This window comes from Leptosomus discolor, chromosome 2 (genome assembly GCF_034619465.1).
Source record: "Leptosomus discolor isolate bLepDis1 chromosome 2, bLepDis1.hap2, whole genome shotgun sequence".
Taxonomy (NCBI): domain Eukaryota; kingdom Metazoa; phylum Chordata; class Aves; order Leptosomiformes; family Leptosomidae; genus Leptosomus; species Leptosomus discolor.
The window spans coordinates 16,272,704-16,296,100 of NC_141392.1; the positions used below are offsets into that span (position 1 = coordinate 16,272,704).

A 23,397-nucleotide genomic window follows, 5' to 3' on the forward strand; every position below is an offset into this window, starting at 1 on the left:
TCAACAACAGAAGAATCTGCAACCTCATGTTTATGGGTCTGACAGTCTTTATCTACTGCTATATATCCTCAGTGCAGCTTTTGAGAATACTGCTTTACTAATAATATCTTTGTATTTAAGAAGTTTTACGTGACTCCTGGAAGAAAGCTCATTATAGCTTGACAGTCTGGTTTAATGAGTGCTTTTTGAATAACAGCTTCATTCGAGCCTGTGTATCTGAAATGGAAAAGAGATGGTATTGCATATCCCTCAATACAGGTGTTGAGGTGAGATATGGGTCCCTTGTATGCTTTGTCAAGCCCTAGCTTTATGCTGGTTAAATGTTTGTTGAAGACTTTGAGTAGCAACTACATGTTTGACCGAAGCGCAGGACAAGTCCTTCCATCGTGACCATTGCTGTGCCTGTAGCAGGAGGCTCTTGGCAGTAAAGACTTACCTAGTAGGAAAACATAGGTGAGGCAGTGAGGCACTTCATAAATACTTTTAAAGAAATACTTGATCCCCTCTATTTAATAGTGTTCATTATCAAGTGATTATTCCCAAAGAGACATATATAAAGGATAACTCCATGGGAAGGGCTTTATTTGGAAAACACTTGTACCCAGGTTTTTTTTTTCTTAAGTATGTCCCTCAGCTTTTAAGGTTAACAAATATTATATGCAACTAACCAATCGGGCTTAATTTTAAATGCAGAAAGACTGTCTTGAATGAAGGTGGGAGGAGGGGTTCAATTTAATACAGAAAGTAGTTGAGTGTTCACATCACGTAGAACAGCAGTGTGTCTTACTGGTAATATTTTCAGATGGTCTAGTAAGAACTTCACACTAACTCATCTAGAGGTAAGGCTTAAGAGGAGACAAAAGTTTAATGGTTTCACAGTCAAGTAAAAACAAGTGAGTTGTAAAGGACTACAGAAAGTGTCTACACTTAGTTTTCAAAGTACAAAATACAATAAATACATAAGACTTCATAAAAAGAGGACTCTAAAACTACATTGTCTGTTAGAGTATGTAATATTTTGAATACATGGAATTCCTAAGATGCTACAGCATTTTTAAAAGTTATTGCTTAATGGATTGGTCGGTCACATGGTTGTCACTGTTCCGATGCACTTCAGGTTAGCTTCTTTAACAAATGTTCACCTTCCAGCAATCACATTTGGGTGCTGTGCATGTACTTTATTTTAATTTCTCCCATCTGGAAGAAGCCTCAGGATAAATTCAGACAGAGCCAAGTTGTCTGTTTCACGATGATTCTTTCAATGGTAAATTGAAAAAGGTCCTTGTATTTAATGCAGAAAAATGGGAAATTCTTTTCTGCCATGTTTGAAGAAATCAGAGTGGGTACTTGAACATAATGGCTTGCTCAGACCAAAGGCAGCAGAATTTCATTTGCTTGTAAGCATTATTTCCTCTTGTAGAATGCCCTCATCCATTTGCTAATGCATCAATCCTTCATTTGTTTTCAAAGCACATTCTTCAGAGCTTTCAAATTACATTGTCATTGAAATAAGTCTCATGATATTAGAACCAACACAAAATGAACTTTTTTTGTAAGTCATCCATTATTAGTACTTCAAGAATCTGGCTTCTGTACTATTTCATGCCAAGCTTCTTTGTCTAGGTTTAATCCTTGGATACAGCTGAGGGTAAAATAGAAATGAGATTTAAAATTTTAGTGCTTTAAAAGGCTACTACTATTTTTTTTAAAGAAAAAAAAAAAGAGGGAAAGAAAAACCTCTTTGGTGCTACAATTCTAGTGTAATCTCTAGTAGCAAAAGCATGGTTATAAAGAAAACACCCAGAGCACTAACAACTATAAATTTAGCATTCTTAGGCAAGCTTAAAAAATACTAACCATGTCAGTACAGAAGGAAGGTATTGAAGAGCATATAACTGAGTACCTTCAGCACTACCCAAATGAGGGGACTAAGGAAAAGCTTGTGGCTTTGTAAGTCAAGAGACTTTTGTGTTCAGTGAACTATAGGATTTTTCCCTGTTTTATAAATGAAGGAGAGAGGTATTAAAGTCTGTTTTGCTTTCTCTCTCTCAGTGCCTATCTGCCTTTACACAGCTATAGCTCTGGGCAAGCTGGAAACAGCTGGCTGCATAAGGACCATAGAACTGTGCCTTAGTGGACAGTGGGTGGCCAGTTAAATTCATTTAACCACCCAGCAGTAAATCAGTAGCTGCCACCCTGTGGCCCTTGAGCTATGTGCTATTCTCACATTCTGGCTCTGCACACAGAGGTACAGAGACTGCGTCAGCCTCAGGGTGATGATGGATGGGACACAGCTCAACAACGCACACAGCAGCACTAAGATGTTTGGGGAGCTCTTGGCTCCCACTTGCAGAAGGCTTTGGGAATAACTACTGTTCTGCAAAGCATGGCTACTGGCATATAAAAATAAAAGTGTACACTTCATACATTTAGGAAAGATGAATCCTCCATGCTTTGAACAGCAGTGCCTGTGTACATTACATCCTGGGTTTTTTCAGCTAAAGTTTTCCTTAAAGATGCCCTCTTTTCTCTTCAACCAGACTCTAGCTTTCTTCTTTTTCATAGTTAGCTTTTAAGAGATTAAGAGAAGACCAACAACTTCACCCACAAGGTTTGTCTCAGCCTGCTATGATTTCACCACTAGCAGAGATGAAGTCAGTCAGTTACAGCAACATAACACCTGACAGCATTCAAAAGATTTCGTTTGGTATTAAGTAGTCCATATTTTGACAGTATTATCTTATTTGCATTCAGTTTTAGAGCTCTCACACGGCTTAGGGAACTAGTGAGTCACTAAGAAGGGTAGAGTACCAATGCAGGTAATTTCATCCTTGTTTTTATTCAATGCACCTAACTGCAAAAGGATAAAGCAGCTGTGACAGAAATACAACTTAATATAAGAATATATTAAACTACCAAACATCTTAGCTTAGATTTCAGTAGTTACTATCAAGAATAATGCCAGAATACTTTGGTAGCAGCACCAGAACAACTGAACAAACACAAGAGCGTAACAGTTAATTCTGGGCTTTGGTAGTTTTCCCCAAAGGTTCTGTTGTTCGGATTGTGTTGTGCTGAGAAGGATTAGCTGTGATCCCCAGTCTAAGCTGTGTTGCCTTGTGCTCTTTATTACAGAAGCACAGATGCTCCTCATGTTCTTACACACCTGTGCTCAGGCTGCGAGTGCACAAGCTTATGAAAAAGTGGCACATGCACAATTCACCTTGGGGCCTGGGGGAGGAAACTGCCACTTCTGACCTTAACTGTGCAGGTCTGATGGCTGCTCTCAATTTAGTGTTTACATTTGGAAGGGAAAAACACTGAGCAGAAGTACTACGTTAGGGAGAATGGTACAGTACATCGTAGGTAGGCCTGATCTGAAAGTGATACAGAAATTAAAACTGACTTTGCGTTAGATATAGTTGCTCTGCAAAATCTAACCACTTTAAGAGTAAGGATTATCTGTATGAGGAAGGAGGTTCAGCCTCTTTCAAGCATCATATATCAATCAACTAAAATTCACAGCAGTTAATCTTTAGCATTGGCAGAACCTCTTTTTTCCTAGCAGCAGGGAAACTGGATATGTAGAAAAAATCTTAATGGAATTTTTGTACATGTGTCCATCTGCTATAGTTTTCTAGCAACTCAGCCATGAGGAGAAATATAGGGACATCATTGAAAGTGTCTATTATTTATATGCAGTTGTTTTTAATAAAACAGGTAACAAATGAATGGCCTCTCCTTTCCTTGTCACCTTTTAAGGCCTTTGACATAGATAAATACTCCTTAAGGAGCATTAGGAGAAAATAAAGAACTGCCTTTATTTGGCAACGTGATCTCTTTTTCAACACTAAAAAAAAAAAAGATAACCACAGAATGTTGCAATGTTCATTTGTTCATTTTACTCTCTGCAAAACTACCTCAGACCACGAGGTGCACTGTATACACCTGGACAGGGAAGGACTCATGACTCATTCTTCATACAAGTTTCAGTTCTTAAGGCCCTTTAGGAAGCGATATACTGGCACAAAGGAGGGGAAACCCAGTTCTATTCATACACTTAAAATCTTATGCACAAATCACGTTCAGATAAAAGTTGTGGGTTTCTTTTTTTTCCTCTAAGATCATGAGACAAGGTTAGTATTACAACTTGCTACGTATAGCAGGGTGGTGATAGATGTTGTTCTTCTACACGTCCATTAATATAATTGGCATTATCTATACAGAGTGTGTTAACCCACTCTGCCAAGGTATTCAACGCCCCAAATGAACAACTCCTTCCTCTTGACTTCTGAAATTGCACCTAACATAGATGCATGAGAATAATGCTCTGTGTGCTCCAGCTAGTGGGGTGGGGGTTTTTTGACTGCAAATATCAAGGACTCACCCCTAGCAGGTTGCGGGGAACATAGCCTTCCTTGTCATTCAGCCGTGCCCACCACCACTCAATTTCATCTTCATCTTCCCGGCGTAGGATTGTCATGCAGTCTCCTTCTTTCATTGACAGCTCATCATCATTCTGAGCCTCATAATCCCAGAGTCCATAAATCACTCCTTTGTTCATTATCCCCATTTTCTCCTGGACTCCTGCAACATGAAAAACACAGAACAGCTCAATAAAATAAGAAAAAAAAACAAACAAAACAAAACACCTCCAACAGTTGCAAAAACTGCTGTACTCTTACGGGAGAGCAGTCCATGAGAAAAAAAAGAAAAGAAAAAAGAAAAAAAACAACCCTACAGCCTCAATTCCTAGCACCCTGTCATCAGCCTACTGAAGTCAGTCTTGGAACAGGTAGTATTGTGAAGTTAGCCCTTGTACAGATTCCTTCCTTGCATGTTCAAAAAATATGCAGTAAATGGAGAAAGGAGTACCAACTGACAAAAGGCTTTATCTTTGTGCTAGTGTTCGCATTTCCTACACGTAAGTGATAAGCAAGAAACATTTGTTTGTACTCTTAAGTTCATTAATAATCTTTTTCTGTCAAAAGGAGACAGCAATACCTGCTTATGTTGACCACCACTGTCATTTTGATGCTTGAAGTTTGTTTATTTGCCACCTATGTCACACTACTTCAGAATTTTAAAACGTTGCATCTCAGACCTGTAGCTGAAAGGTTTGTCTGCTACCTGACAACTGCTTTGTGTTAACTCAGCCACTTTTATCTCAGCCGTTCTTAATTTCTGCCACTATTTAATTACTTCAGAAACACAATTCTGTTAAATTGCTTCTGGACCAAGGTGTTTTCGAGTACCTGCATACCACTTGCAGCTGTTATTTAGAACTTGCTCATTTTACAGCTGTCGCCAAGATTAAATATTATTTACAACACACTCCTCGGCTTCAAAGCAACAAACCAGAAAAGGTATCTTAATCAACTGTTATGCAAACTTTCTCTTAAGTAATTATTCAGTTTTAAAATACTGAATCCTACTGGAGTTTTTGTTTGGTTTTGGTATTGCCAGGAGTAAAGAGTAAGTTGCACATTGTATCGCAAAACTTGGCATTTCCCTTTCCATCTCTTACCTATTACAACCTATTGTATAGGACTCTTACCTACATCTGCTACAGGAAGCATCTGCCTGAATCAAGTTCTTTATTTCTCCATACCAGTTCATCGTGTAAAATTAAGTTACTACCACTTCATGCTTAGCTCTGCTCCAAGAAACTCTTCCCTTGCTTTGCATTTGGTATAATTAAAGGTTTGGTAAAAGCTGTGCTCTGTACCAATGTGGAAGGTAAGACTGAACACTCAACATCAAAACAGACAAAGAAAAGATTCACACAACAGATCTGGTCTTCTAAAAAAAGTGTTAACAGTCACACCAGGAAAGCAGGACAACCATGCTCTTAAGAGAATGCACAGGCGTTAAATCTTAGAAAAGTGAAAAATTACATAATTAAGCAGCATCAGACATGTCATCATTTAATTAATGCTAAAGAACGGGTTTAGGCTAGATACAAGGAAGAAGTTCTTCACCCTGAGGGTGGTGAGACACTGGCACAGGTTGCCCAGAGAAGCTGTGGATCCCCCTTCCCTGGCAATGTTCAAGGCCAGGTTGGATCCATCCTTGAGCAACCTGGTCTAGTGGGAGGTGTCCCTGCCCAAGGCAGGGGGGTTGGAACCAGATGATCTTTGACATCCCTTCCAACCCAACCCATTCTATGATTCTACGACCAGCAGTTTTATTTAAACCTGCCTGTACTTGGTGATACTCAATATTGTGTGTCATTTACAACAAAAAGGGATTAGGTCAATCAATGAATTACACCAAGGTTTCTCACCTTACAGATGAATTCAGAGGGCCAGGTTTTAATGCGGTACCTATTCTGGAAACAGACAGATATACATCCCCCCAAGCCTCTTCTACAGCAAGAAACAGGTTTAGCCAGTGAATGAATTTCTTACTATAGGCAATCAGAAATAGTCTTAGCAATAGGCTTAATTCCTAATGGAACAATGTGGAAATTTGATAGCTGAACAGCTGATGTATCAAGAGATACCTTAGTTTCAGTGGTTTCAATCTGGAAAATCTTTTGGCAATAAGCCAAATTACAATCCTTTCAGGACCCATTGAAAATTATCTCATGACACACCCACAAAAAAAAAACAAAAACAAAACAAACAACCCCGAACCAAACAAAAAACAGCATAAAGTGAAATCACCAGATGGTGGGTCCAAAAAACCCCACAAACAGAAAGAATGTGTTTCTTCATGCTGTATATAATAAAGCCATGACTCTCCTTCCCACGGGATCTTGTGGGCTGTTTACCGGAACATAACAAATTCCTGAAAGAAATCTCTCAAGACATATTCAACACAAACATACCAGCTCTTAACTCTTTAACTTAACAAGTATTATTATTTTTAATCTAGTCCTACAATCTTCCTTGGGCATTTGCTGTTGATGACCCCCATTGGAGTATGGATACAAAACTAAATGGAATTTTGCTTAGCCCACAGATTTTGACACTAGTTAAATAGGCTCCCTCCCTTCACAGAGAAAACTATGTATCTGGCACCAAGAGATACAGTTTTCAAGCTTACTGAGGACAGCTGGACAGACTGTTTTGAAATATGCTGGCTGAGCAGCTTATAGAAACTCCGATCTCACATGTTCCACAAAACCAGAAAGGCTGTATTACAGGTTTTTTTATGCCGTATTACATTGCTATTACTCTAAGCTTTTACAAATAGATGACACTCCAGCTGGTAGGTGCCTAGGGGACAAGAACTACATACAAAACATACAGAAAAGTAATTTAAAACTTCATTACATACAAAACATACAGTAATTTGAAACCTCATTGACTAATACTCATCACACCCTAGGGGGAATTCATCTTCTCCATTAAAAGATACTTTCCTTGTAGTCTTAATATTTAAATTTAAGATGGGATCTATTTTTTTAAATGCAAGCAAAGAAAAACGCCAGAAAGATAAACTCAAATTCAGAGCTCACTAACTTTCACTAAGGCAGAAACTTGGCAGTACCTTTCTTGGTTCTAGGAAATACTCTTCATTTAAAGGCCCCAGGTAGCAGATATGAACTGCCTACTGAGATATCCATACTACTTCTGGTTTTATGTAAAAAAGTACTTATGTGGCAAGATTCACCTAAACGTCACCTCACGCTAATGTATTTGTTGATGGATGCTTTTAACGCATTTCCAGACTTTTAATGCAGGGGAATGTTTTGTTACGCATGTCTTCTCTATAGGTTCAATGTTATAAGGTTAGTCTCGATGGACCTCACTTTGTGACAAGAAGCTGGCTAAAACCTCTCTTTTTCCAAGAGAAACTCAAGGTATGGGCACACAACCTCAGCGTGCAGCTTACCACTCCGCATCCAAAAACATACCAAAAAGTGCCAGGTGGGTCCCTAGCACGCTCCAGAACTCAGTTGTCATCACCTACCATATAAGAACTGGGAGCACTGTGTGTAGCCTTCCTCCATTTCCTCGCACTTGTCTGCAGCCGTCTGCATGTCACTGTAGGTCATCGCAAACACAGCTGCGCCTGACTCCACCAAGAACTTGCACACCTGCACGTTATTGCAGGACGCTGCACAGTGTAATGGGGTCCTGCAAGCCAAGAAGAAAAAGATGACGTTAATTTTACTGCTTATAGCAGTGCTTAGACTCGTAGGGGCAAACCACTTTTGTGCGTGATGTCCAGCAATCAGTACTGGATCGCTGAAGGCTTCCCACCAGAAGCACTTAACCCAGGATGTCAAGAGCAATCGCTTTTCACAGATAACAGGAGTTACCAAGAGCTGCTTGAGCCCTAAAGCTGGCTTTCCATATGGATCTCTAATCATGCTACCTTTTTTTAATCCATTAACATTTTAAGAACATTCATTACTGCAATAAAAATAAAATTAAAAAATAAATATTAAAAAAACCCTCAGAAATCCTGACATCATGCCTCTTACAATCTAGATAATTACTTTAAGACCCGACTTGATGCCAAGTGCAGGTAACTGGGATAACTACTGAGGCTGAGGGACAACAATCATCTTTATTCAGACTTTGGCCTTAAGACACTTTTTGTTACAAAGAGAAATAACAGTAAATTCACTGCCCCCTTCCCCTAGTCTTTTGTAAATAAGCTCTCTAGTACCTTAAGAAGGATTTGTAACCCATAATCAGATACAAGCCTAGTTTTTAGGTTGTGGTTTCATGCTTTGTTTTGAGTATTGGACATAGAACTGAGGAGAGTTTGCAGGGCTAGGTACTGCCCAGAGCAAGCGTAAGCTACAGGCTCTCTCATAGCAAGGACAGTGGGAATTCCAGGAAACAGCTTAGCTCATTATCATAAGCTGTCTTCAATATCTCAGAGAAAGAGAGCAGTTTCCTGACAACTGTATCCACCCTACTGGGCCTCAGTCACACACTTTTTCATATAGGAAATATTAATATAATTTGACTATTTTCTCCTGTGTACATTCTCATGTGATGCCCCACAGAGAACTGCTATTGCTCTCCTGTGGAAAAGCTGTTGCCAGCTCTATAGGAGCAAACCAAGGCACCTGTAGCACCCCCCAAGCTGCAGCTCCCTTGTGGAGAGCATCTGTAAGGCACCACTTAAAGAAAGCCTTACCATCCATCGCTATCTGCGGCATTCACGTTCACGCCAAATTGCACCAGGAACTTCACAATTTCCGTGTGCCCAGCACACACAGCGTTGTGCAGTGCGGTAATCCCTTCATCGTTGGGCATGCTAGGATCTTCAACCTATTCAGCCAGAAAAGGAGCCGTTCACATTCTGAAGAAAGTCTCTACAACAAACATCTCTTCACATATAAAAATGAGCTGTCTTATTCCGAAATATGATTTTGAGCCAAATATATATTTGAGCCATGAAGGACACGAGCAACAGGCAGAAAACTACAGCAGTAACTAGTATCACAACAAGACTCACAGACAAGCTTGCAGCCTCCTTTTAATAGTGAGAACCTAAAATAAAATAGGTCAGAGAAATAGTATCTTTATAACTTAGTAAAAGCATTTATTACAAATTTCTGATCTTGACTTTTTAACTGTAAGCAAAATTCACATGGATTTTCTGATAACATGCCAGATAGGGGATGAAACACAACACAAGAAATGAGGGAAAAGTTGTCCTGCAAATTCATAGCCTTGATGTTAAATACCCAGTGTGGATTTACACTTTTAAAATCAGCCTCCAAGTGGCCATGCCCTGTTATGACTTATCTCCTCAAGGGCAGATCTAGGTTGTGCACTATTATGTTAGCTTCCCCAGGCCAGCAAAGCTGCGACTTCCCAGTTTGAACCAGGATTGCTATTCCTTCTCTCACAAGTTAGCATTTGTACCTCATAAATTATTCTCTGCACAAGGTCAAACTCCCCCTCCAAAGATGAATCCAGAAGCAATGCAAGGGGATTGAATTTCACTCTCATGCCATGCCCGATTCTCTCCGAGCCAGTTTTACGCAAGTTTGTTCTCTTCCCCTGTGAAAAGATAACACAAGTTAGAGGAGATTTTTTCCTGGGAAGAACAAGAATACAGAATTGTTTTGTTTTTTTTTTTTTTTGAATGACAGCAGAAAGGACCAATTAAGGCAGCATTTAATATGGAATCTAGACTATTTTCTACCAATTCCCACAATCATTACAAATATAGTAGGTTAGGCATGTTATGAAAGTTCTCTGCCTTTATCTCTAGACAAGGTCACTATTCAACTCAGATAGAGAAGTCACCTTGGTTAAACACATCAACAAAATAATACAACTCCCAAATCCCTGAAGATCAGGGGAAAAAAAGCAATTTTTTTTTTTTTTTTTTATTCAGACCACATTAGCATTAGCTCTCAAAGCTGTTACACAAACCAAGTAGTACACTCCATGAAGTACACTGCTTTTCAAGCACTGATGTTACGTTCCACACATTTTCCTAAGTTTAGCAGAGGTTAACAGGAACAGAAACAGTTATGTAAAACCGTTTTGGAAAGTATAGAACCAAGTGTAGAAATGCTTTAGATGCTCCCAGTGATACTGGAAACCAAGTATTTCTATAGCCGAGTTTGTACTCTTTCCTTTAGCAAATATGCACGCATTAGCTCAGCGCTCTCCCCAGCTGGCTGTGCAGCAGCAATAAACACTATTCATAAGGGTATGTAAATTTCTGACAGATGTCCAAGCAAAGATGAATAGAAATTACTCGTGTTTTGCAAGAGCAAACATGTGAAGATAAGATATGTAAGAAGAGATTCCCAGAAAATATTCTGTTGCTTTATACATAATATCAAAAGTACAGGCTTTTTAAAGAAAGAGCCTGTCAGCACAATCCAAGTATTTAAATATGAAATCAAGAAGCTGGGCCGGTTTCTCCTCATCATCACAGAATTATTACAAAACCAACCAAAAAAGAGTTCTTACAATTTAGGAAATCCTACCACTCAAGTTTATCCTTGATCCCCTTTGCAAGAAAAGTCTTTAAAGCATGAAAACATGCAATGACTATTCCATGCAGAAATTACAAAGTTAAAAAGCACATTTAAAGCTTTTAACTCCTCTGTACTGAAGTGATGGAGGAACACAGACTGCCACGTATCAAGTTATTAGAATTCTATTCATGATAGGTTTTAAAAGAAACTCTCTGAGGAACTGGAAGCAGTAAGCATTTCTGTTCTACAACAGTGAGGTAACACCATACTACACACACAGGTACAAACTTCCAAAACAAATAAGATGGTAAAATGCTGCCTACCCTTAGCCCAAAGAGACTCCATTTTGATACAACTTGAGAACTGATTGATGTTAAATCAGGTTCCAAAGAAAAATTCATAAAACATTTTAAAAGAAACACAAGCAGTTGATGTTTACAAATGAGTTTGTAAAGCAGAAATTAAAGAAGTCTGTTTCTCCATATTTTTCAAGCAAGGCCCTTTCAGATAAACAAATGCAATCTGGCATTAAGACAATAGGTTCCCAATTCATATCACCAATAGTGGGAAATGCTTGTGAAATCTGTATCTGTGCCTCAAAAAAATCACAGAAATGAACTATCATTTCTCTTAAGAAGGAAGTACGGTTTGGATGTAGTAGGCAGACTTCTATAAGGACTGGTTTTTACAGCCCAGAAGAGTTTTACTATTTGTGTATCAAATTCCATTTAAAACTTTTCATCATGACATTAATTCTAGAGGCAACTGAGACTTTTCATTACTGTCACTCACTCTGGAGATAAGAGCATCATACAAATAGAACAGATACCCACAGAAAGACTGCTAGACTACTTGTGTGACTTTCTCCCACATCTGCTTAAGCTCTACAATACAATACACAGGATTCACGTCAGACCTTGAGATGACCTATTGACAGGGCACCTAAGCTGTAGCCTAACTAATACTTACAGGAGGCAAGGAAAACTGTCCAGTAACTTCAGGAGGCCTCATATTGAATGAGTCCTCTCCCAAACTCTCTGGTTCCCCTGATGGATAGGGAGGTGGTGGGTATGGAGGATATTCTTCCATGTATACCTCCAGTGGCAGTGAAGCTTCCAGGCTTGGTTCTTCCATTTTCGGCTGCGTGAGTTCATCACCATCCGATACTCCCTCAGGAACAGTGTCCAAAGCTACAGAGGGAAGAACAGCTTCACTCTGATCTGGTGGTGTGTTTTCTGCTTCCTCAGCAATGGCTGGTTCTGGCATAGAAGCAGCTGTTTCTTTTTCCAATTCTGCACTTAGATAAGGATTTGGGATTTCTGCTGGGCTTTCAGGACTGGCAGCTGATGCCATCTGCTTGGAGGGGTGCGACGGAGCTGAGATAGTCTCCATTGCAGCCAGTGTGGTCCTCTGATACAACAGCTTCTGAATATTGGGACCATTAGGTCCTTCTGGCTCAGTAATGGAGCTACGTTTCTTCAGTGGTCTGGGTGCATTGGACAGCTTTTTCCTTAGTGCTTCCAGATCAGCATCGCTCTGGTTGCGGTACGGATTGGATAAGAAAGGCAGCAATTTGGTCGGGCTCAGGGGACGCGGTATTCGCTCTGTTTCAGGATTCTCGTGAGCAGAGGCTGCTGTTTCCACCTCGGGCTCCGGACTGCCTGGTTTGCCTTGGAGGTTTGAGTAGACGTTCTCTGTCTGTGGCAGCTGATTCTGTACACCAGCTCCGGCCATCACAGGCTTGCCATAAACTGTGGAACAGTTCAGAGAGGGATGGGAAAAAAAAAAAAACCAAACACACAAATGTGAATATTTGATCAACAAACCTAAGAAGAACACACAACCCGATTCACCTATGTAGAGCAAAGAAGCAGATAATACAATCAACTGAACAGAATCAATCTGGTAACCAGGTTTGCCATTAGTTATCTTGCAAATACAAGACAGATATTCTGCTCTTTTTGTTAACACTGACATACAGCACGTAAGATCCACCTAGGATTCTTACGGCTGCACTAACCTGCTTAACTCCTCCAAGGAACAGCTTTATACCCACAGACCAGGTGGAAAGTACATCTACCTGAAGTTTATGAAGCCAGAAGGGGCGGAGAGCCACCTGCTTACCGCTTGGGAAGTGCGGTCCTCTGGTCTGCGCCCTTGTCAAAGCACTCTGTACTGCCTGCTGGAAATTCTTCCCCGGAGTCTGCTGTTGCGTGTACATACTATAAATTGAACTCGCAGCCACAGTTTGAGGCTTTCGAAATGGTGGGAGTGAGGTCTCTTTGGATGGCTGAGGGGTAAAAGGTCTCACGGCTGCTGCTGGGGGACTCTCCTGTTTGGAGGAGGAAAGAATTTGGTCCTGGCTAGAGGAAGGACCTGCAGGAGGTACAGAAATTCTTTGCTGCATCTGCTGAGAAGGATGGGAAGGCTGCTGTGGCACTGGTTTTTGTTTATTCCCCACAGTTACAACAGCCAAAGGCAGCTTCTGCAGGTTTCCATCCAGTTTAGTATCAGAAGGTTGCAGATGACTGGCTTGACCAAAGTAAGGCAAGTTTATCTGTTTTGGTTTCGTGGGGACAGGTGGTGGTACCTTTGTTACATTTTTATTGGCTGTCTGAAAGACACAAAAAAAAAGTTTATTAAGATTAAACAGCAAAACATGTTTTAGGAGTTCTACTGTGAAGGACCAAAGATCCTCAAAGAATGACAGCATCTCGCATTTCTACTGTTGCTGCAATACTGTTTACAACACCATTGGAAACATAAAGAGACTTCTTGAAACATTTTATCATCATAGTTGTTTATACTTTGAACTCATTCTCTTTCATTCTTTCTGTAGTAGCCATTAAGCAATGGTAGGGCACAGTAATTTCTCTAGAGATAGCAGAGGTACTAAGTAACATCTGTAGGCAAGAAGCTTATTTTCCAGTAGAGCACTTGTCATCCCCAGTTCTTCTATGTTACTTCACCCCTACCTGATCAAATCGTGCCCTTGTGCCAAGCTTTAGGTGGGAATTCTTGATGCAATCAAACAGCTGAAGGACACTGCTGCATTAAACAGTGAAACAAGTGTGTAAATTATTTTAAAAAACCCAAGAAAATGCCTCTGTGCATATGACCTTTGGGAAAAAAAAAATGTGCACACACTAGTACAAGTAACACAGCCATTTTGATGTATGTATTCAGTCAAAACGTAGATTTTGATCACAGTCACTGTAGGGAACAATTTTGAGTTACCTACTGCCATCAAAAGCCTAAATGCGTTTTTTTTTCCTTACAAGTAGTCTTTTAAAAGAAGACCTAGGAACTTTTCAAAGAGTTTCCTGACAGCAATATGTGAAAAGCTGTAGTAATCCCTGTCAGATGGAATGCAGTAGTTAGGGTTTCCTGCATACCTGTGCTTCTCGCAGGAGATCTTCGCTGCTCTGGTTCTTTCTCAGCGTGCCCAGCCCAGCAGACTGGTCCACAGAATCAAACATTGAGAACGGACGCACTTTTTTCTCTTTGTCTCGTAAAAAAGTTTCTCCTTCAGCTGTTAGACAGAGAGGAGGACTTTTAGGAGGGACAACACAATTGAACGAGTAAGAGTCCTGTTCTGTGCAATATTCAAGTCAGTGTATGCAAGGGATTCTTTTTGTATCCATCCTACCTCTGTACTAAGGGCCCAAGGGCCCAATGAATGCTGTATCTTGCAAATTGAACAGGACCGTGTATTAAGGCACTAGTATCTACTTCACCACCCGAAATAAGGGGTTGTTTATTTTTTTAAAAATAAATCCCTGCAACATCATACTAAAGCTCTACATGGCAATATTCTTTGATCATTTTTTTTTGTGCTCTCAAATGAATTCTACATATTTACTGAAGCATTTAGAAGAGACAGATATCAGCATCTAGTTTCTCCATGTTTTAAGATTAGCCAAGCGCCTAACAACATACCTTGTCCTTCACTAGTCACAATTCCTTTTCCTGAAGTCAAGGCTGATCCTTGACTAATGTGATTGTCTGCATTTGAACTACTCCAGTCCGTGGTGGATGGGGAAGGTTTTGCACTGGGGACCACAGAACCTAGGAGAGAACAAGTGGAAAAGATTAAGCTAAAAATAATGTTTTTATTGACTTATTTATTACAGGTGCTTTTTTGTAAGAGTCAGGTCTACGCAGTGTACAAGCATCATATACAGGTTAACTGCTATAAATCCTAACACTTTAGATTTTTGCTTATTTGTGTGTTCTAAATTTCCTTAGATATTTACAGTAAAAGTGACAGGAGGGTAAGAAGGGATGAGAAAGACATATTATGCAAAGAAAAACATGAAGCTTTAAAGCATAAATAGATCCTGCCAGTGATAACCAAAACAGTAAAAAAAAAAAAAAAGACAGCTGTGCATTCAATGTGCATATAGGCACTGCACTAAAGCTGATCTTTACATTCACTGGAGTAGACATCCAGTCTGCTTCAGAATTAACTACAAAATGCCTGCAACTTGCTATTAGTTTAAATATTTCACCAAGCTTTCCCTACTGAATTCTAAGTTATCTAGTACAACGAGTGATATTAAATTCAAACAGTAATAAGCAGCACGAGAGAGGTTTCATTCTGAAAGTATCTGATACTATCTCTCTAGGAAAGCAGTAGTTTTGTCCAAATGCTAAGAAATATGGAGTAATGTTTTAGTTCAAATAGCACACCACCGCACATTCCTACAGCAAAAACTCAAATTTTGTATGGACTAGAGTTAAAATTCCACTCCAGCAGTTTTAGGCTCTGCAAACCAGATAAAATTAAACAGTTCCCCATTCTCCAGTACAGCAAGAGACACTTGGACTAGTTTTGTGCCACGGATACTTCAACATTATCTGCCAGTACTGGAGATGGAGGGAGATTAAAAAATAAACAGAACTATTCTACAAGCTCAGTCTCAATTTTTTCCTTTTGGGAAGACCAAAGTTTCTTTTCTCTCCCAGCTGCAAAACAAGTCTCGTCCTCCCAAGATAGCACATAAGAGATATTTGCAACTCTCCAGTTTCTCCAGTCTTCTACTCTCAGAGCTGAACTGTATCTAGTAGCAGAAAGCCACAGAGAGAAGCCAGGCAAATATCCATTAGCACTCCAAGCAGGAGATGCCACGCCTCCTATCAGGTGTTGGACTTATGCCTCTCCAAATTGCTGTGCCATCAACATGTCAGCAAGTTTATTGCTATTTCTGTGCTACAATTAACTGCTTCCTTTATAATATTTCTTGTAATGTTGGTTAATCTTTTACACGTGTCGCTTCCAAAATGCATGATCAGGAAACTTGGCTTTGCTGGTTTGTAAGTCCAAGCACCAGGTTGTTACCATGTATGTTCTAAAGCTGCCTCTAGAAATGCAAAGAAGCACTGTTGTATAGTTTTTAGGAGTATTTCAAAATAAATAAATAAATAAATCACTAGTTTACAGAAAAATCCTCCTACGTTCTATGCTGCGTAACAACTCAAACTGCTCACTAAGAGGATTACTTATAACACATTGAATTGTATAGCCTCAGTGCTTATAAAATATGTTCACTGGTGCAGGAAAATTGCAAGTAGTAAGACTGACATCTGAAATAACACTTCACTTTAAAAAAAAGAGACAGAGCTGGTAGATAAGAAAAAACAGTTCTGGAGAAGAAATATTAATTATAAGCTATTACCTGCAGGAGCTTTAGCTTGTGAACTGCTCCCAGCTCTCATGTTGGGCAGAGTTTGTGTTTTTAGCGGACCATCAGGTACCTGCAAAGCTTGTGTCCCATCTGAAAATGCTGGTTTCACCAAAAGTTCAGGTCTGGAAGCAATACGTGGCATTGTGGAGGACTGGATATAAGGACCTACTGCTGCCACTCGACTTGGAGCAGAAGCCACTGGCTGTGGTAAATTCACATCTGAAGAAACCTTTGGGGAAAAAAAATAAAAAGAAAATTTAAGGAATGTTATACTGCAGTATCCATCCATCAGAGTTTAAAATAGAAGACAAAAAGGATACAACAAGCAGAAAATTATATTCCAATATTAAAAATGCTTTTTCAGAAAAAGCTTTAAGATACATAAACCTGTAACTAAAAAAAAAAAAAAATCACAACAGCATAAGAAGAGTTCTTGTCCATAAAGAGTAAGTAGGTTAACACCAATGTACCATGAAAAGTACTTTAATAATACAAGACTTCCACCATGTATGGATAAAAACAACAAGTCTAGCATCTGAACAGCCTTCCCCAAAAGCAAGTTTTTACTTCAGACAGTATGGGCCACAAACGAAATTAATTTTTTTGTTATTAAATATCCCACACTTACTGGTACATTCTCTTTCTGTTGCAAAGCTGCCTTTTTCTTCCACAGGCGTTCTCGCAGCTCATTAACACGCTTATCCATGACTGCCACCTCCGAGTTGCGCTTGTTCAAACACTCCCTCTGTTGCTGCAGCTTGGCATTCTGCTCCTGGTTCAGTTTGTTCCTCAACTGAATAAATTCACAAAGCATGGGGGGAGGAGGGGAAAACAACAAAAATCAAAACAAATCAACTTTCAGGATTGGGGACAGGAAACAGTTACAAAGAGAAAAGCCTTCTAAAAAGTCAAGTCATGCCGGCAAACAGATTATTTTCTCTGGAAGAAGAGTTGGTTAGTCTCCAAATTCTGCAGAAAGGGAAGGTATATGCACTGTGTGCTCCTTCCCCTGTTTACCTTGAACCCAGTACAACTAACCCTCCATCCTCCGCCCGCAGGCAGGCACGCAGCTGTCAGGAACAGGAGCAATGGGATTTCTTTCCGATGACGTACAAAACGACCCAACCAACTTTTAGCCCTTAGAGCTCTGGGTCGCGAGCTGGCTTTGCATTACCTGCAGCTCCTTGTACAGGCGGTCAAGCTCAGCTACAGCCGACTGGTTGTCGTGGTAACCATCAATCCGGCCGTTCTTCAGCATCTCCAGTTGCCTGGTGAGTTCCTCTACCTTTGACACTGCCAGCACCAGCTCGCGCTGCTTTTGCTGGAACAGGCTGTTCATCTGTTCAATTTCCTCCACTGGAGAGGACGAGAGAGCACAATAGCTGCCCTGAGAAACAGCCGAGCGTGGGCTGCTTCCCAGGCAGCGGCGAAGGGGACAGAGAGCACCCTGCCGGCCTCCGGAGCAGTGCTGCACAGAGGCTGCTGCGAACTCATGGTCCCTGTCAAACCAGCTCTTCCTCAAAGCATTTGTAAAAGCAAACGCACTAGCAAGATCATGTAAATTTGGTCTACTTAGAGCACTGATGGGGAGGGAAAAAGAACGTTTCTTACTTTCTGAAGTATAGAAACAAACAAAACCACACTACCAGGCTGAATTTAATCTGTAGAAGTCTAAATTCACTTAGTGCTGAATTCCACAGGAAGACACTCATTCAACCACAAGGCATATTTACGTATTTAAAACTGAGTTTAGGTCACAGGAACTTAACAACAAAACACTCAAGCTGGTACCTTAAACAAACACTTGGAAGGCTTTTTCGGGTCTATTACAAACAGCTGTCATCAGCTGCTCCCACTGCCAAAACTGTTGCATTACAGAACTAAGTTTAAGGAATCGGTAAGAGTTCAAGCAAGTACCAAGACCAGACCTGCTGGGGAGGGTGCAGGGAAACAGATACGCACGCTCCAAGAACTTGTATTACTCTACCATCCTTCTATTCCTTTAAATTGATGTTTATTTTGTGCAACAGAACCCAAACAGAAAATGCATTCTCCCCATAGAAAAGCACTTTTGCTTTCTCTGAAAAGCACCATGCTTCCTAATAAAACCTTAATAAACCGATATATTTTCATTTGAGTCCATCTGGAAATTACAACTTCTGTACAATATGTATAGAGGGAGGATGAAAAGGTAGGCAGAAGAATGTGTGTTTATATGAGGTCTGAAATAAATATTTAATGTTGTATCAACACGCTGAACTGCAAGCATCCAACGAGTACTGTAGCAAGCCAGACAGTAGTTGGATTTCCGTAATTGAAAAGAAAATACTCGGCCTCTTTAGCCATTAAGTTACCTCTTGTATAAGAGGCAACAAGGATATCGGGTCAAGCTTTGTTATAGACCAAGAAAACTCTCTAAATGCCTGGGGTATTAACATGAAGGATGGAAAAAAGTTACTGTGGTATACAAAGGCGTTCAAGAAAGGAAAAACAACCTACACTGTAATTAAAAAGCAGATATGCTAGGCTCAAAACACACGGTGCCCTTACAGGATATTTTAAAATACAGTATGAAAACATATTTAGTTCTAAGTCAATACAATACGTGAAATTGTTAAGATTAACATTTCCCGGAATGCTGCAAATACCTTCTCTGCATCACCAAAATCACAAGAAATTTTAGAGTTCCAAGAACCATACTTCATGAAAAATCACAGGCTACTTTCCACAAGCAGCAACTCACCTAATTTCCCATTGCTGAGTCTTTTTTGCTCCACATGGCCTTTCAGTGCTCTCACTTTCTTAAGTTTGGCTTCCTGATTCTCAGCAATTTCCTTTAATCGCTTCAGTTTTTCCTGTTCAGCAGCTTGCTGTTGCTGTCGCTGATCTTGCTGTTTCAGGAATTTCAGACGTTGTTCCTTTAGTCAAGATAAGGAGTTTTTTTGTTTGGGTTTGAATGAACTTATGGTAAGGTTTGAGAAAGTCTCAAAACTTAAAACCAATCGCCATAGTGGCTCAGATCAGCTTTAGCCCAGTATGCGGACTACCCAGAGCATCAAGGGAAGTCTGAGAGAACAAAGCAAACACATATCGATCTGGTCCCAACACAATCCTCCAGGTACAACCATTCTGTAGTACAAGAACCTACTGAAACAGAAGTGGTATCCGTGTCTAACAGCACTTGGTAAATTTTTCTTCCATGGAATTGCTCAAAACCCTTTGAAGCCTAAGAAAAATTTTAGCATTCATGTTCCATGACATTTGCCAATTTCATTTAATCACTACTCAGCTCTTCGGTTGCAAGAGTTAACGATTATTTCCCCTCTATCTTCTCCATGCTGCTCATACTTTACAGATCTCTATCATACATCACATTTTAAACAACTGTTAGTCATGCTGGAGAATATTAGATGTCTTCATACAGAAGATATTCTATAAATATTTTCTATAAAAAATTCTATAAATTATTGATCGTTTTAATCACTCTTTGTACTTCTACTAGTTATGCTAGAACCTCCTTGAGATGGAGAATCACTGCACACCAAAGCTTTGAAAATCTACCATTTCCTGGTAACAACCACCACTATCACAACACAGGCTGATTCAATACACTGGAAAACCTTCAGTGACCTGGCCCCATTTATACAAAAGACAATCAATCTCAGTGGAGAGGATCCTTTTACCTCTCCAAGAGTGTAAGAATAAAACAGTGTGCCACCAGTTTCTATATACAGATGTCTACAGTTTAAAGCTAAAAGAAACCACTAGCTCACTTGTAGAGACTTCCTTTATGTCACTGGCCATTACACATGCCTTCCAGTTCTGCAGATGACAGGTTGTTCCAGAAGCAGCAGAACTACTAAGACTTTCCCAAGCACCCACTAACAGCCAAGACTACCACTGCTTACTAACATTAGAACTCAACTGTTCCTCTGAAAAAAAAATTACCAGTCATATTTAGAAACAGAGACTCTTGTGCACTTTGAATAAAAAAGGAAGAGCAAAAGATTAAGCTTGCCTTCTGGAGAAAGCCAGGCAGCACCTGCAGCACATGCACTAGTTAGAGTCATTCCCACGCAGGAAAATGAGCTGTAATACCTATTTTTTGTCACATCTAAAAAGAAAGTGTATTTTTCCCCCTCAGAATCTATTTTTAATATTGCATCTGATTTCTGAAGGCGGGAAAGAGGTGATGGAAAGCCTCTCTTTGGAACAAGACTGCCTTCCTAAACATCCTTTCCGAGAGGTAATGTTAAATGAAAAATTCTCCCACGGGGCACCCACAAGACTACTCTTCTGCAACCCAGAGGCAGCAGACACCTACCTGGATGGGTAGCTACCCAGTCTCAAACTCCATTTTTATTTTATTTTCTTAAAAATATTTTATGTTTCCCTTTACAGTAAACATATATAGTGTTCCTACCTCTGGTTTCATATATAGAGTGACTACAGTGTTATTGCTATTTATAAAACCAACGTCTATTACCACCACCCATGAGTGAAACAGCCAAAAGTTATGAAAGTTCGGGCTTCTGTTTTATATGAAACACTCATCTGTCAGCTGGAACCAAGAAGAGGGCAACATTCTACCTTGGCAAATTAACCTGGGCAGGATAGATATTAACTGTGCCGCTAAAGTTCAAACAAAAACTCTAATCACTTGACCGACTGATTTGTATTTGCATCTTCTTCACACCCGTTCTTACCACAAAAGAGAAATAAAGTTTTATTGGCTATTTTAACAGCCCATAGAACCACTTTGCAGGTGCTTCAGAACTATTAGAAAGCCACAGTTTGAAGCAGTACCCTGAGATATGCTTATTGAAAGCCAAGGGAATCAAACAAGATGCTAAATGTATTGGAGAGGGGCAGAACTCAGCTACCTTGAAAGAAGAGTGAGACAGGGCTTTTCACAGAGGAAGAGCAGCAAGACAAGAACCCCAGAGCAGCCTTCTTCCCCTGTAGAGCACATTCTGAAAGGCATAGGAACTCATCCATCCAGACAGCCAAGTGCTCTTCAGGATGGGCTTGCATTTAACGTTTCTCTGCAGAGCAGCGTTTTGCATGGTACTTTCAAGAGTACTGTGTACCAGCAACACTTAACGTGGATTTCAAATATGAAATCCATGCCACCATTTTGCAGATGCATTCAGAGTACTTTTTCCCCTGTGTGCTTTCATTAGCTTATCCCTTATTTTTCAGCAAGCATTTTATAAATCACTCTCCTAGTCACTCTTATCACATACATGCCATCTTTTCCTGACAGCTGCCCCAGGAAACCAGGCACATTGAACTCTGTCAGAAGAAAGCAAGATATCATTACAGGACAGCATTATATCCAGAGACAAAAGCATTGTTCAGTGATCAAACTGGTGAATGGCTGGTCAACACACGGAACACAAATAGGGCTGGCAGAGCCACCAGGATGAACGGCAATATATTAATGTTAGATGCTCTATCCTTTTAGTAAGCTATATGGTCACTTCTGTCACTGGCATTATTTTAATGTTTTACTACTGGATATTTGCATAGGTTAACTTTCAAATTTGAAAAGAGTGAGCCTAAGAAAGGGAGCTCTTTGTTTATCAGAGAAGAAAAAACCCAAATGCCCAGCCCTCCCCCTACCTCATGTGATTCTTACTACCTTTGTTCCTGGCTGTAAACAATCTCATTCCAAACTCACCTTGTTAGCCAGCATTTGCTGTTGAGCCTCAATTTGTTGCTGCTGGCGTGATGCCATTTCCTGAAGTTCAGCCAGTGTCATATCCATCCTTGGAGCACTGACCTGTCAAAGAAAATCCAAAGCATGCTAAGTCTAGAATTTTTAATTTAGCTAATGTGCAACTGGGTAGAGCTACTGCAGGAGAGTATGATGAAGGTCTTTAAAACATAACAACAACTGAGTATTCAATAAAAAACTTAGACAGAAAACACATATTTCCATGGTAAATAAATGAATACTTGTAAGCTCATACACACATGTAGCCCAATCCAGCAATACACATAAAGTGACATCTCTTGAAACATGAATATTTCCAGCAAAATCCCAGCAGCATTTTAAAGAGGCATTTCAGAGCCCATTATAATTAAGCTCAGCATGAATCAGCTTTGACTGAGCTCACAACACTAAGCACAGGGCAGAACGGATCTGTGGTCGTAGGTGTATGGTTGCAATTCAAAGCACTTCAATGTAAGCTGAAGAAAATACAAAGTTTAACTATAGTAGAGGAAAAATACACCACCCTCAAAGATAGCACTATTATTACATTAGTTATCTGTTCACATTTGTTTCCTGAATCTAGATTCAATCTTACATTCATAATTATATCTTCTGGACCAAGAAGTAGTGACAGACAGCGGTTTCAACACTGAAACACTAACTGGTCTCAACTTGAAATCTGGAGCTAAGGGATATCTGAACATGAAAATAATCAATGGACTGAAAGAAAAGAAGATAACATTTTCATTAGGAGTAGAAAAGGGAAAGTATGCTGAATCTGTAAGGGTGATCTCAGAGTAGCAAACACAGATATGGCAGCCAATCTCAAAGACATCTTAAGAACTGAAATCAAGGGTGGTAATTGTTAGAGGCTCTGTGTCTGGTTTAGAGCAGTCATCAGAAATCTCTCCAGAACACTCTTAGTTTCCAGGGTAGGATATGCACCAGTATCTCAAAGGAAGGGAAGTCTCCATTTTCACTATACTGGCCACTGCATCAAGCACTTACTCCATTCTCTATTCTTCGATCACCAGGCACTTTCACACCGTTTCTTTTTAAGGCTGGATCTTGACACCTTT

At 39.9% G+C, this 23,397-nt stretch overlaps 1 protein-coding gene across 1 annotated transcript; it reads right to left on the reverse strand.

The window, feature by feature from the left end:
* Positions 1-1,600: 1,600 nt before the first annotated feature.
* On the reverse strand, positions 1,601-22,384 carry TP53BP2 (tumor protein p53 binding protein 2). The gene is made up of 14 exons (XM_009956895.2): positions 22,283-22,384; positions 19,343-19,517; positions 17,774-17,955; positions 17,228-17,392; positions 16,591-16,828; positions 14,852-14,980; positions 14,308-14,444; positions 13,037-13,526; positions 11,882-12,663; positions 9,840-9,977; positions 9,106-9,239; positions 7,921-8,087; positions 4,388-4,587; positions 1,601-1,642 (listed from the first exon to the last, which is right to left on the reverse strand). The coding sequence occupies exons 1-14, from the start codon at positions 22,367-22,369 to the stop codon at positions 1,601-1,603; spliced, it is 3,066 nt and encodes a 1,021-aa protein (XP_009955197.2). The 5' UTR covers positions 22,370-22,384.
* Positions 22,385-23,397: the final 1,013 nt, after the last annotated feature.

Bases quoted from the DNA above. Each gene is read 5' to 3' on its own strand.
- TP53BP2 (XM_009956895.2), bottom strand. From the start codon at position 22,369: ATGGATATGACACTGGCTGAACTTCAGGAAATGGCATCACGCCAGCAG. The intron at 13,527-14,307 runs GTATGCAGGAAA...TGTGTCTTTCAG, and splicing joins ATCTCCTGCGAGAAGCACAG to ACAGCCAATAAAAATGTAAC. The intron at 1,643-4,387 runs GTGAGTCCTTGA...TTTTACCCTCAG, and splicing joins TTCCCCGCAACCTGCTAGGG to CTGTATCCAAGGATTAAACC.